The sequence below is a fragment of the Opisthorchis viverrini genome (genome assembly GCF_000715545.1).
Source record: "Opisthorchis viverrini unplaced genomic scaffold opera_v5_7, whole genome shotgun sequence".
Lineage (NCBI taxonomy): Eukaryota > Metazoa > Platyhelminthes > Trematoda > Opisthorchiida > Opisthorchiidae > Opisthorchis > Opisthorchis viverrini.
In genome coordinates this window covers 2,278,248-2,291,588 of record NW_008751663.1, presented here as the reverse complement: position 1 = coordinate 2,291,588, position 13,341 = coordinate 2,278,248, and the positions used below count along the sequence as shown (strand labels likewise).

Below are 13,341 nucleotides of genomic sequence, written 5' to 3'. Positions count from 1 at the left end.
GATGTCAGTGAACTTTGTTTCTACACCGCATTGGCTTGGCGAAAGCTGGTGATATTTTATGCAGCAGCAGCTGACTGTCACCGCATTCGCCCATGAACAGTCAGAGGCACGAATCAAGACTGCTGAGCAGTGGGAGAGCAACCGCCGCGACCGTTTACTGGGGTCATATTTAAGCGGACCATTGTGCGAAGTTGATGAACAGCCCAGACAACTGAGATTCACTTTCTTGTCACCTACGCCATGTGTCTATACCTTACATGGACCTTGGGTCATCTTACTGGACATCATCAAGTTACCCGTCATTTTACCCTGGTGCAGCTGAATCCCCGTGCATGAAATTTGAAGTTGCATAGTTTCAAGTCTGCTGAAGTTGAGGTTTCTAATGTGTACTAGGTATGGGGGAATGAAGACGTTACACTATCACCACAGATTCCAGCGCGTGCACCGCGTACGCCGGCCGCAGCAATGATATACGACAAAAATGACACCCTTATCTATCCAAGATAACAGGCGTGCAGTTTGTGATAAGGACATATATGATCCAGTTTCCACTCTACGAATGCAACTCTATTCTGCGTACAAGTGAGTGGTCCGATGGGCTCACCGAAACACAAAGATAATGGATATACGTAGAAAGTAACTATCATCCGATTAAAGTCAGGCTCCCATGTTATCTGTCAATAATATATGTATTCTGTTTTAGTGCAGTATTGTCACCTATTTCATGACAAAGTGATTGATATCCATAGCTGATTATTTTGCGGAGTGCCTTTTAGACGTAATAGCTTGCCAAAACTTTCTCTATCGACGCAAACGTGCAGCGTCGGTAGATAGGGAACTCCAAGTACATCATAGCTGGATGAAAAACAAGGTGTTACATCCGGCCCGAAAGACCAATTGTGAACCAATCAACCACCAGAAAGAGGAGTCTGTATGCAGAAAACATTAGCTTCTGGAAAATATGAAATCGGACGATGACAGAGTGCATAACAAAACCAAGAATATCAACACCCGAGCGGTGGCTGTCACAGTGGTCGGGGAATGACATACTTACTCATCTTTTTCATAAACCTTTGCTCATGTTCTTCTGAAAAGTGGATTAAGTGATACGATGGAAGTGCTAACATTGTTAGGCCACCGCCTAACTATTCGCATCATATACACACCCGCTGTCAAAAGTGGAAAAGTGCAAGAATCTAAAAGTACAAATCATAGTCAGCTGTATAAGCACAACAAGATACAGGGGAAGCTCACATAAAAAGCCGTTCTTCTGAGCCTCTCGTGAAAACCAAACTGACTTGCAAATTGGTTTATTTCTCGAAAACAGTCCAATTTAGGTTCAAGTAGAGCATAAGGTTGACGGAAACCCGGGGACTGCGCCTACTTGATGAGCCTCAAGAAGGGCGTGAGCTGTCGAAGAGTTTTCAGCACCCTTGTAAGTAGTTTCCTTTATGAAAAATGTTCTTCAGTTTTGCATTTGCTCATGAAATCTGTGTCCAACACAAGCTCCGGATAAATTAGAGAACGTGCGATATATATATATATATATATATGTCATGGTAGACGAAAGAGCATTTAATTTTCAATAGTATCGCACTTCCTTATAATAGGCGGCAACCTTACGTAGAACATAACTTTCGTTGCCCACAAGATATGACATCTTGTGTTCTATGTGGAACCAAGCACCAACTGAATATCATGCGTACTGGTTTTTTAAGTTTTAAATACTTATTAAGCTGCGACTGACTAAACTGACTTTGTCCGTCCAATGAGGTTTTCAGCGACGAAAATTTGAAGCTTTCACAACGCCCGAAATATAACCTTCTTGAAGTGGGCGACTACACAAAATATGAAATCAATGGGGTCAACTCCAGTTTTTGTGCAGCAATTATAGCAGGCCTGGTCGAGACACTTGGACTCTACGAATTGCGTCCACGAATAAAAACGGAAAGCGCTGAGTGCAGTGACTTGTGACGTACGGACCTCACTAATTAATTCTTCTTCTCGACTACCCATCAGCAAACCTGCTGTCAGATCTTGATCCATTTGCTTTTTTTGGTTTCCAGGTTTATATAAGTAGCCAACCAAGTAGCCTGAGCTGTTGAGATTTAACCCTACCTAGATATTGAGTATACTACCCTTCTTTTTATGTAATGAAGCAGTTCCCTTTGGGCTACCTCAGCAGCCCAGTTTGGAATGAGGCATGCTCTTCAGTGTCAGATTGGTACTGTTGAAATTTAACCCTACCTAAATATTGAGTATACTACCCTTCTTTTTATGAAATGAAGCAGTTCCCTTCGGGCTACCTCAGCAGCCCAGTTTGGGATGAGGCATGCTCTTCAGTGTCAGATTGGTTGGTGAGCAGAACAACGTTTTTGTCTTGTTTACGCAAGCTTGTGGGCTGACTTTTGAGGCTGGGCTGTGTTTTTTGTATTAAACTTAGACATGCTCTTCTCAGATTGGTTGATGAGCAGAACAACGGTTTTGCCTTGTTTACGCAAGCTTGTGGGCTGACTTTTGAGGCTGGGCTGTGTTTTTTGTATTAAACTTAGAAGCTTTACTCTGGTACCAGGCTCTTTCCTTGAAACACCCATGTAAGAAAAAGCTAAAAACGTGTGGAGAGGAGTTAATAAACCGTCTACAAATTCAGAGCAAATCCATTCTACCCTATTTTTCCACGTGAGTTAACGTCTCCTGCTACTCTACAGAATATCATATGAGTTTTTCAGCGATGGCATCAAGTGTCTACTTTTTATGTCTTATCAGCCGTCTACAATCAGCTAAACTGCACCATTCGTGATGTAGCGTGGAAATATATGTTCGCGGAAACGCCTGGTGTTTTGTTTGCGTAACTTTGCAGTTGGTTATGCTCTCTTCTGGTGACTCTAGCGTCCACAGTCTTTATGATTTTATGTGGAACTTTTGAAGTCAAAACGCAGCGCTGTGGAATATGATCTTATAATCCGACGTTTCGGTTGGCGGGGGCAATCATTTGCAAGGATTTCTACAGTTAGTTTAACATCTTATTGCAGGTAAGCTCTGGATTTTGTGGTTTGCAATTCCACATTAAGTTGTGAATGACATTATCCAGGACGAAACTAACGATGCTCAGAATAGAGGGAATGATTGTGTCCTGTACTTATCAGAGGAATTAGGTTCACCATCCCTTTTGATATAAGATTCAGCAGCAGCAGTAAGGACAACGGTGAATTTCCCCAGAATTTTTTACCGGAAAGAGAGAAACCAAACAAGCTTATATTTTTCATCACACCTGAGAAGTACAGGGCCCAGCAAAGATTTACTGTTTTGCGTGGTGCTTGTCAATCATCTGTACCATTTTTCAAGCGCGTGTTTGTATACGGGTAACAACTGCATAAGCCCTGCATAGCAGAATCCACGCCTGATGTGAACCTGATATGAGTAGCTTTCGTTTAAGATCATGTGATACGTCAAAATTGTTTGGGTTCTTGAACAAGGGAGAATAGAAAGCCTAGGAATTGTTTTTTGTGGACACAATACATTCTCTGAATTGTGTTGATGAGATGGAAAGAAAGTTGAACGTGTCAGAAGTTGGAGATCAAATTAAAGGGACTAAACAAAAGATAGCCTAATAAAAGGACATGGGGTAGATGTATTAAAAATAAGGGAGGCAATGGAAGTCTTGTTCGTGAGCATGCTACGTCATATGTTTTTTTCTGCATACCTAGTAAGAAATTACTCTTCTTCAAACTAATTAAATAATGGACGAATAGGCTGGTTGCTTTAATTTCCAGTATAACCAATCGACTAATTTTGCCATGTTGAACCTTCGCAAAACCTGATCTAACCTACTCCTATCTCCTATCCAATATATCTGACCTCTCACTTCATTCGAATGACTTCATGAGCCTTACGATGCTCCTGTAACTTAAAGCTTTTTAAACGAAAACCACCCATGATTACCTCCCATCTGTGTTTCACAATTTTCGAGCAGTTTTGATTTCTAATACTGAGGACCTTCGCCGCCGAAGGAAAAATTAAGTCCCGCGAGCTTGCATATGTCCCGGAAACTCAGTCGTATCGCCTTTTTCAATGACGACCTTAGAACTTAAACACATTATCATAATGTATGCATTATTCGCATACATTTGTATAGGGGAACTTGTTTACTCATACATTCATGTGTATGACTCGCATCTGAAATGTAGCTTATAGAAGATAACCACACCTGGGCGTACAACTTGTCTTTTGTGTATCCTTTTGTTTGGACGGATCACAAAATTTTCAGGAAGGAAGTAAAACAATTATTCAAACTGGGCTTCTTTGGATAAGGATTCTAAAGATATGACGTCCAAAAACAGAACACCTGTTGCGCGTAAGTCAGCTAGATTTTCACAGCCCACTGAATAATTTTGTTAGTCTGCCTACCCATACATCTTGTTGTAACACGTTGACAGGTTTGCAATTGATACTGAAAGGAAATTTGGATGAGATGTACCAATCTTTCCAGAGGCTTGCAAGCAACCAAAATTGCAACCATTCGTCGTATTGCATCACCAAATACTAACACTACGACCACCAAAATGAAACAATGCTCTCTAGTTCTGTACGGTGCACGCGCAAAGCAATAGTGAGTGGATAATTCCGGTGAACCATGCTTAATGAGGCCAGTTGTAGATAGACGGCAAGAAAATTTGCGCAGTGATATGAAACAGAAAACGCCAAATAAAAATTATTCTTGACTTACCGTCTTTGTCAACAAGCAGCGGTTCGCCGAGTTGAACGAAGAAAAACTCCGATTTCTCGTAGTCATTATCGTCCACGACACGTACACGGATGGTCGCCCTGGAATGTACGAGAAAGGTAAACGTTTTAGGAAATTTAAAACAGCAGTAAAGGAAAAGCACACTTGTTTTCGCCGACAGAAAGCTAAATACATCATAAATTGAGACAGTCAAGACTGAGACCCAGGTTGGCAAATTATCTGCTAGAGTTTGTAAGAGTTTATAAGCTGAGAAATAAAAGTTGTCTTTCCTGAGAAAATACGATACAGAAAAATCGACTCCTGATGACGGCGTTGACGGTGTTCCGTGATGCAAGAAACCAGTTTGGAAATTTCTTCAAACAGCTTTGTCACTATCAAGTTTCTGATCAATTTTTAGAATTCCTGAAAATTGGTATTAGATTGATGTACAAGACAAGATCTTGACTACACCAGATGTTTACGGAAGCTGCGCATGCCCACTTAGTAGCTGATGTGCGAAATAAACAACGAGGTGTGTGAACATATTGTGGTAAAAGCAAGTTAGCATCTTATTTCCTCCAAACTAGCGCTTTCACATTAAGCACCTCACAGAAACTGTTTGCAATATCGGGCTTTGCACGAAAGTGAACTGGCTCCATCTATGAGATTATGTCCAAGGGAGACCACCTTCGAACTGGAACTCGAAACATGGTGTGGAAGTGCCCTCTTTCCCGTCAGCGCAGTCAGCCCAAATATTCGGTGACTATAAATACAGGGAATTACACTCATTTGCATCTTGACGGGAGACTCACCTGGAACCCAGCTCAAACTCTCGTTTATGATGTTTCAAGCAACTGAATGGCATGCACCAGACCGTCTCATTTTTGAGTTGGTACGATATTCGAGATATCGCCATACATGTATAGACATAATACATTATTTATAAGGTTGCTGAAAATTCCTCGACAGCCCACGACCGGCCTCGTCCTTCTGGGGGCTCACCAGTTAGTGAAATGCGTCTAAACGGGTAACGCAATATCTCGAGCATCGCACCAACCGAAACACGGGGTGGTCTGGTGCAGCACATCCAGTTACTTGAGAATAACATAAACGACATAGTCAGCTGAATTCCAGGTGGGACTCCATCGAAACAAAATTGATATGCACTTGAGTGTATTTCACCAAATTCGTTCAGTTTGGGTTGGAGTAGAACATAAGGTTGACGGAAACTCGAGGACTGCGTCTACCTGATGAGCCCCAAGAAGGGCGAAACCGGTCCTGGGCTGTCGACAGTACTGTTAACAATACTAGTTTAAGCTGTAAGGTTCATAAAGGCTACATTTTTTCCCATGTGGCTTTGTAAAGAAACTGAACAAAGATTTCCCATAATAATCGGGTCCTAGATTTAAAAAAGGTTATAGGACTCTTGGCCAAAAACGGTTGAAATTGGGAGCATTCTAAAGAGGACAAGACGACTCGGGAGTAAGTCGATCTATCTTTGGACCTTACATCTCTTGCCACATTAAATTTCCCACGAAGCCCTTTCAAATTTTTCTCTACCTTTAGTTCTTCACCTTCGAACTTGTTTTGTGCCTGAGTGTCGGGCGAATTAGTTTTCAGAATTCTAAACTGCACTTTATCTTGGAAATACAGACAGCCTCCTCTGAACAGATCTGCTCTCAAAAATATGTTCGAATGACAACCGAAATATCTTTTCAAATGCCAAGTCTGTGAAAAAAGGAACTACGACCCAGAGAAGTCTATGAATGGATGAGGCACTGAAGCGCAACGGCCCACCTCACTCATGAGATAGTCTGCTTAAAAGAGACGGAAACTGGCCAGACTTGTCAATCTATTGATTTTTCGGCTGTAAATAGGGTCAAATTTGTTACCTTTAGTTGCTAGTTGAACAGGCACTAACCCTAATTCAGAAAATATCACTTTTATGTTTGTATCCAAGGTTTACGCAAATGGAGTGCCCTCAGCGTAATCATCTTGATTGATCCCTCGGGATGATATCTTCAGAAGAGAATAGCCGTAGTGCATCATGCTGAATGTTAACAATGGATCATGTTTAGTTGTACCTTTGTGTTTTTATTCAGTCCAAAATATTGACCTTTAAACCAAGCCGCCAAACCATCTCTCCACTGAGATTTTCCAAGAATCGACTTTCCAACTGTAATCAAACCGTGAGTACACAAATCGTAAGAGACTATAAAACGCTATCGTGACCACCTATTTACTCTAAGTTATTAATGGCTGCATGCCGCACTGCTACTTGTGATACGAACAAACCTAAATGGATTTCGCTTTTATGTCACTAGTTATCTGTCCTCGACCATGATTTCCACCCACTGGTGACTGATGATCCTGGTGAGGGGTGAAACAGTTCAGTTGTCGATAAACATCCTCACCGATTGTCTTCGACCGGCAGCACACATACTAACCGAAAATGATATTCGCCAATTTCTAGGCAATCCCGTGAATATCGCTTCACGTGTAGTAAAGTTTCAACTGCCAGGTTGAGTTTACCTCTAACTCCTCAAAGTAACGTCATAACGCCGTGACTGTGGACGAATGTGATAGGCCAAGTTATTTTTGTGCAAAAACTGGCAGCCACCGGACACACACAGTGGTTTGATTACAATCACGCAAATTTACCTTTTATCGAGCCGTTACGAAATTACATTCTCATTTCACCGATCTGCGCTGTTAGTTACAACTTCCTACAACTTTTTGACAAAGCGGAAGATACGGTTGCGCATACAGCAAGGATCGATGGGGGGTTGGTGGTTCCAATAGAAACAGCTTTCGGACAAGCATTCCACATATCTGACCATCGTTACAAAACAGACGTTTCCCACGGATGCTGATATCCATAGGTATCTCTCTACAATAGTGGATTTCAGTATAGACCCCCTGTATTCAGGATTTAACGGGAGCTTTTCCAAAACAGAAAGATAGGATGCACAAACTGTTATCCCACGCATTACATGAGTCTTGGTAAACCGTCACATATACATCGGCTAACCATAATATGACTTTGTGGACAATAATATTCCGTCCGATCACATATGCTAGAGGTATAAACAGACAAGTTGAAAAGCTCGCTGTAGACATCCGTGGCAGAGAGTTCACGTACAATACCAGTCAAATATGATGTATACCAGCGGGGGAGGAATAATTGAAGCGCGGGACTCCATAAACCTTGAACGTCACAGTTAACAAGTCGAACTTTAGAGCAAAACGGAGCCCTATGAAATGAATATTCCTCTTTAGTTATGGGTGTCCCGGTTTAATTCATTTAGACTGGGATACCAAACACACACTCGAGTAGTCGGAAATACGACCGACCCCAAAATTCGATTCCTCGTCAATGTGAAATGTGATTCTGTTTTTCGGTTCCGGTATCTGTCATTTATCGACCAGCTATCTCCTTTACCCGTCAGCATTAGGATAGAGTGTAGCTTGAATTTTCAGATATTCCATTCAAATCTTTAATGGATGTTTCCCACCACACACCATTTTCGTGATCTCGGGAACCAATTCATACGGCAATTGGTAGGTGACACATTTACCAGCAATTTGGATGCGTTCACCAAGGCTGAGTCAGCGTTGTACAATGAACCTGGTAGTAGGGCCACCTTCCAATCAAGCACCTTGTTTACTACAATTTAACGCAACTACAAAATGCTGAATTGGATCGCATGCATCTCTTGAAAACTGACCCATTTCTTTTGGCCTACGCCAGGAAGACTAGCTGTTTAATTTGACTTTGTGGTGGCGTTTCCGCTAGTCTACTAGTCCTCACAAACTCTTCACTTTTTCCCTTGAGACGAAATTCATTGCCAAAACTTATGGCGAACGATATCCTCCAAATCTGGTTTTTGGAGGAGTGTTTCAAATCCAACAATAAACATCGTTGTATCAATGATATGTCGGGCCTACCAATTAAATGGCTCAAGAGTGAACATGTTCGCCCGGACGTGGGAATTCAGATGCATCTAACGTGCGCTGACAGAGTAGTGTTAACAGGTTCGCCTCGCATGTCAGGTGTCCGGAGTTCAAACCCCGGCACGGTCATGCACTGCTGATGAGCTCTAATAAGTGCGAAACTCAAGTCCAGCGCTTCGCTTCCATTTGGTGTGGATTAACCAGAATAACTGCGCCAGGACATAAGTGATGTGAATGTGAACAATACAAATCCTGTGAACCACGCAATATATTGGTATACCGAAATCCTTTCCAGATTCTAGTGCATATCTATGATTCTTCAGCAAATTATGGATGACATACTAAAGAGTTCGTAGTTTGCTCTCTTTTACAGGGGACGATATCCTCACTGCTGGTCGATCACCAGAAAATCAGCAAGTGTATTAAGACCAATTTGTCAGTCATATCCGTCAGCGGCCACTAACCATTGTAGACGCTATCCTGATTGAGAAGGGATTCCACCATTACAAGGCTTCAGGTATTCTCACACACTCTGGGACTCGTGAACTTGCAGTTCGATATATCCCGCAGTAAATGCTCTACCACCACTTATTATTCCGCTGCTCATATGCGGCATTTTGTGCACCAGTTTTGTCTTTGGAAAATCCTGGAATAGCTGAGTGTGTGCATATTTGTTCAGAAAAACAGGAAAATTTAGGTCCACCTGCATCAGGCACATGTCACATCTGGTCGCTTGTAAATCAAATAAACGAACTAAACTGACGACCGTCGGGTACTATTTTACACACTTTGACGTTACAGTCTTAGCTGCTAAGAAACATAACATCAGTCGATCGAGAAAGAGAGAAATTCACAACCTTCAGAATTGAAATTTAATTGGAGAACGAAAATCATCCAGCCATCCGGGACAAGTCATGAAGGATTTCATTAAGAATCCTTACGCTTATCTTATCCACAAGAACAATGAGTGTGCTTTCAATTCTGAACAATGGCCTTAGGTGGATTATATGAAAACGGTCAAAAGTGTAGCTTTTAAGTAAAACTAATAGCAAAAAATGGGTTCCTAGACCTGATTTGGACAAGATTTTCTCCTACTAACTTCAACATGAATATATATTCAAATGAAAACAACCAGACCAGTTTCCATGGATCTGAAATCATATTAGATAGTAGTCCAGAGTTTGAAAATGAATTTCGCCAAATTTGGTCATGTAAAGTTTCAGAGAATTTCGGTCGGCTTGCATACATAACATATTTTAACTAAAATAAGTGCGGAAAATTGCGTAGTAATGTCAAAATACCAAACTCGTGTAACCTAGCTGTCAATGCTTTCTTGGGTTTCTGGCCTGTGAATTGGTGATAAATGGGGTGCAGACAAATCGATAAGATTGACAAGGTTTGTTGACTTGAAAGGACAAGAAAATCAATGGAAAAGTAAATGTACCCGGGGAAGGACAGTTGCTAAACGGAGTATTCTGAGGTAAAATTTTCCGAATTATTTAAAACGCCCCCAATAGTTTTCGGTTTCATATTATCGTGGATCAGATTGAGCTGGATGAAAAAGAGGAATGGCAAATCAAAACATCCCTCCCGGCTTTTGTGACGGAATCTTATTTGCATTCATAAAAAAGCAGACACAACCCTAGACAAAGTAAAGAGAGAATTGTGGAAATCGCGAATGATATGCAAAGATATGGAAAAATGTGGCGCGAGTCGGCTATCTACGTATAAGGTAAATGGGGTGACCATCAGTTAGCATAGGGGCGGTACGTTTGGACCATTTTTATAGTCACTTTTCTTCAAAGGGCGTGAAAGTATAAAGCGTACTTTTCCAAAGCTATGATGCTATGTGGTATGCAGGACCAATCGGGCCAGATAAAATGAAATATTATTCAAAGATGTGGGCGAAGTCTTCCAAAAGATATTTGACTTGCAAAGAGCGGAAGGCTAAAAAACAGTATGCGTATATGCTGGTGGGTATTGCAACCCAAGTTAACCAATGAAAAAAGTTTGAGGAAGTCTGTTTAACTTGTTCTGTCTATTCGAACTGGTCATATTTGGCTTATTCCTTCAGTGCTCCAGTGCATTACAGGAAGGTATCACGGTTTGTGTGGGACTCCACCTGAATGGCAAACATTTTGTGGATCGTTGCAAAAGTAGATACGTTGTTAATAAGCGCTATGCGCCTGCGTTGAATTGTTTTATATGTTTTAGATGTGTTTTAGATGTGCCTATGGGGAACTCACTGGGATAATTTGGCTGCTTTTGAGACTCCTTGGTGAATAGCACTTTTCAAAGAATTTTCTCATCCACAAAACTAAAACTGTAGGTTTAAAGTATTTGACAACACTCGTATTAATCTTGTATAATACGAGTTTCTCATGCCGCCTGGCTTCCTTATTTGGATTGGAAGCCCTCTCCTAAGAAATGTGGTGTAGACAAATATACTGGTTGATGGAAATCTAGGATGTCACAAATTACTTGCTCTCAGAAATCCCTTACTTGTATACGCCTTCAACGAGGCACACCTGAAACCCAGCAGCAATTAGTGGCATTCTTTTTGAAAAGTCCGATTTATTGCTGTGATCCAAAATATTGCAGCTGAAAATACTGCGTCCCTGAGAAGACAACAAAGTTTCCCATTCTCAAAGTTATTAAAATAACCAGTGGTTTATTCTCCACAAAGTCGACACCCCTAAGTATAGCACAATCAAAATACCAGTTAGAAAAATATTGTTACACAGCTTTCGAAATACGGGAAACGACGCAGCTCTGAGCATAAAAACTTAGGATATACGGCCTTGTATATTTTATGTTGCGATTCATTTGAGAGTTATTGTCTAAAAAATATATCTGACCATCGTCAATTGTAAAACCGTGTAGAGTAAACAACACGCTTTGGGCACCATGACGTTTGGTTTGGTTAAAAGCCACCGGATTTGAATTATTCAAAACCAGGAACAAGCAACAATTCCTTGGATTCTGAGTACTTACCGACATGGAAAAATTACAGTGGTTGAGCACGTCAAATTCCAAAACTACAAATGCACCGTGGCACCTCTTCCGTACGCAACGTAACGAACATTACTGTTTATGGAGAGCCAGTGGCTGGATTTCCGTTTGCATGGTACAAAACCCATCACGGCTTTTTTCATCTAGAACGAGTTTTTCTCCTTTAATCACCAGTTGGGCACGCAATTCTTAGCTAAAATTATTTGCGCTTTGGTCTAATTTATTGTCATATTCTGTATGAAAAAAGAGAACCATGGGTCTTGTTCAGTCCCCGAAGCGAAACCTTACCATAGACATCACCATCTTCAAACGGGAATTTCTGGTGTCACTTGGAACCTTTCTATGGAGAGCCGTCCTACAGTATCACTCCCCTCAGTTATTGCGCAGCTCGCTTGTTTTGCTCCAAGTATGTTGCACTGACAATTGGATGCATAAATTTGAGCAAATTAATACCATACATCAGTACAGGGATAACGGGAAAAATGAAACTTCTGCACCCGCAAAAATGCACTGGTCATAAATTGGTCCATCCGGTCAAGCTTTAATTCCTCTCGGTTAATCTTTGTTACCTAAATATTAGGCTCAACATGGATGAGTAGGTTCCATTAGACTAGGTTGCTTTTAGAGGCTTTAGAAAATGCGCTAAGTAAAAAAAATTGGTTTTGAGTGCTCCAGATATTTCCCGGTTTTTACAAACCCAAGCCATGCGACTCATCGATGTGATACTGCCGTAGGACAATGCATAGAGCGCAACCGAAAAATTAGCAGTGATTTAAAACGTCATTATGCCATCCGAGCGTCCTCAAAAGAAATGGATAAAATGAACCCTAATGTTATCAATAAATTTGCAAACACTTTTGGGTGTTTTCAGAATTAAAATGACTGGCTGTTTTGACAGGTGTGTGGTAAACTTGGCTTAAGAATGCTGACAAAATAGTCTACAGTTCAAGGTGAAACTACTCGAGTATAGTTGGAACGTAAAGGAACTTGATTTAATAAATTTACCGACAGTATCTTTTACACTTCATGAGAACAAACTGACTTTAAGGGCTTTTAAAAATCTATGCCCTAAGAAGAATTTTGAAGAGGTGGTGTTCAGCTGGGGTTCATGTTACTCTCCACTTGACTAATAGCTGTTAGCAGTAAAAGCGATTTACAGACAAGTAAAAAAAATTAGCCGGGCGTTTTCTTAAGGTTAAATAGGTTTAAAATGCTACTGTTAAAGGCGAATTACGTCGGTGGATAGACTATAATGCAGCACGCATCCTACATTATTAAATCTTTCGTGTTAGAGAACTTATCCTTCATAGTAGGCTGCTCGGTTGTTTCCCAGGTATAGTTGTTGAGGTGAAGAACACTGCATTTACAACCATGGTAGAGCGCAAAATTCATTTCCATCTATCTGCGACAAAACGCAGAATCTAAAGAATCGCAATAAGATACATATAGTGCTAACCAACCTTTATTATTTCCAGTAGGCCCCAGGATTGCTTTTCCATCTCATAAAACCCAAAGCCTCCACACAGCCACATACTCAAAAGTAAAAATCTTAAGGTTGAATCTTGCGTAACACATAACAGAACGCTCAAAACTTTGAAATAAATTTGTCCTGCTGAAAGTGTGCATTGGGGTGACCATTTTTATACGTACAT

General features: G+C 41.0%; 2 protein-coding genes across 2 annotated transcripts in view; one reads left to right on the top strand and one right to left on the bottom strand.

The window, feature by feature from the left end:
- The window catches only part of T265_00722 (hypothetical protein), a gene marked incomplete at both ends in the record, with an annotated part of 96,201 nt that overhangs the window by 28,129 nt on the left and 54,731 nt on the right, over positions 1-13,341 (top strand). The gene's annotated exons all lie outside the window — the stretch shown is intronic.
- Positions 1-13,341, bottom strand: part of T265_00721 (hypothetical protein) — a gene marked incomplete at both ends in the record, with an annotated part of 111,869 nt that overhangs the window by 46,951 nt on the left and 51,577 nt on the right. Inside the window, one exon of the mRNA XM_009164570.1 lies at positions 4,727-4,824. Within this exon, the coding sequence (XP_009162834.1) occupies positions 4,727-4,824 (98 nt within the window). The remainder of the gene's footprint in view (positions 1-4,726; positions 4,825-13,341) is intronic.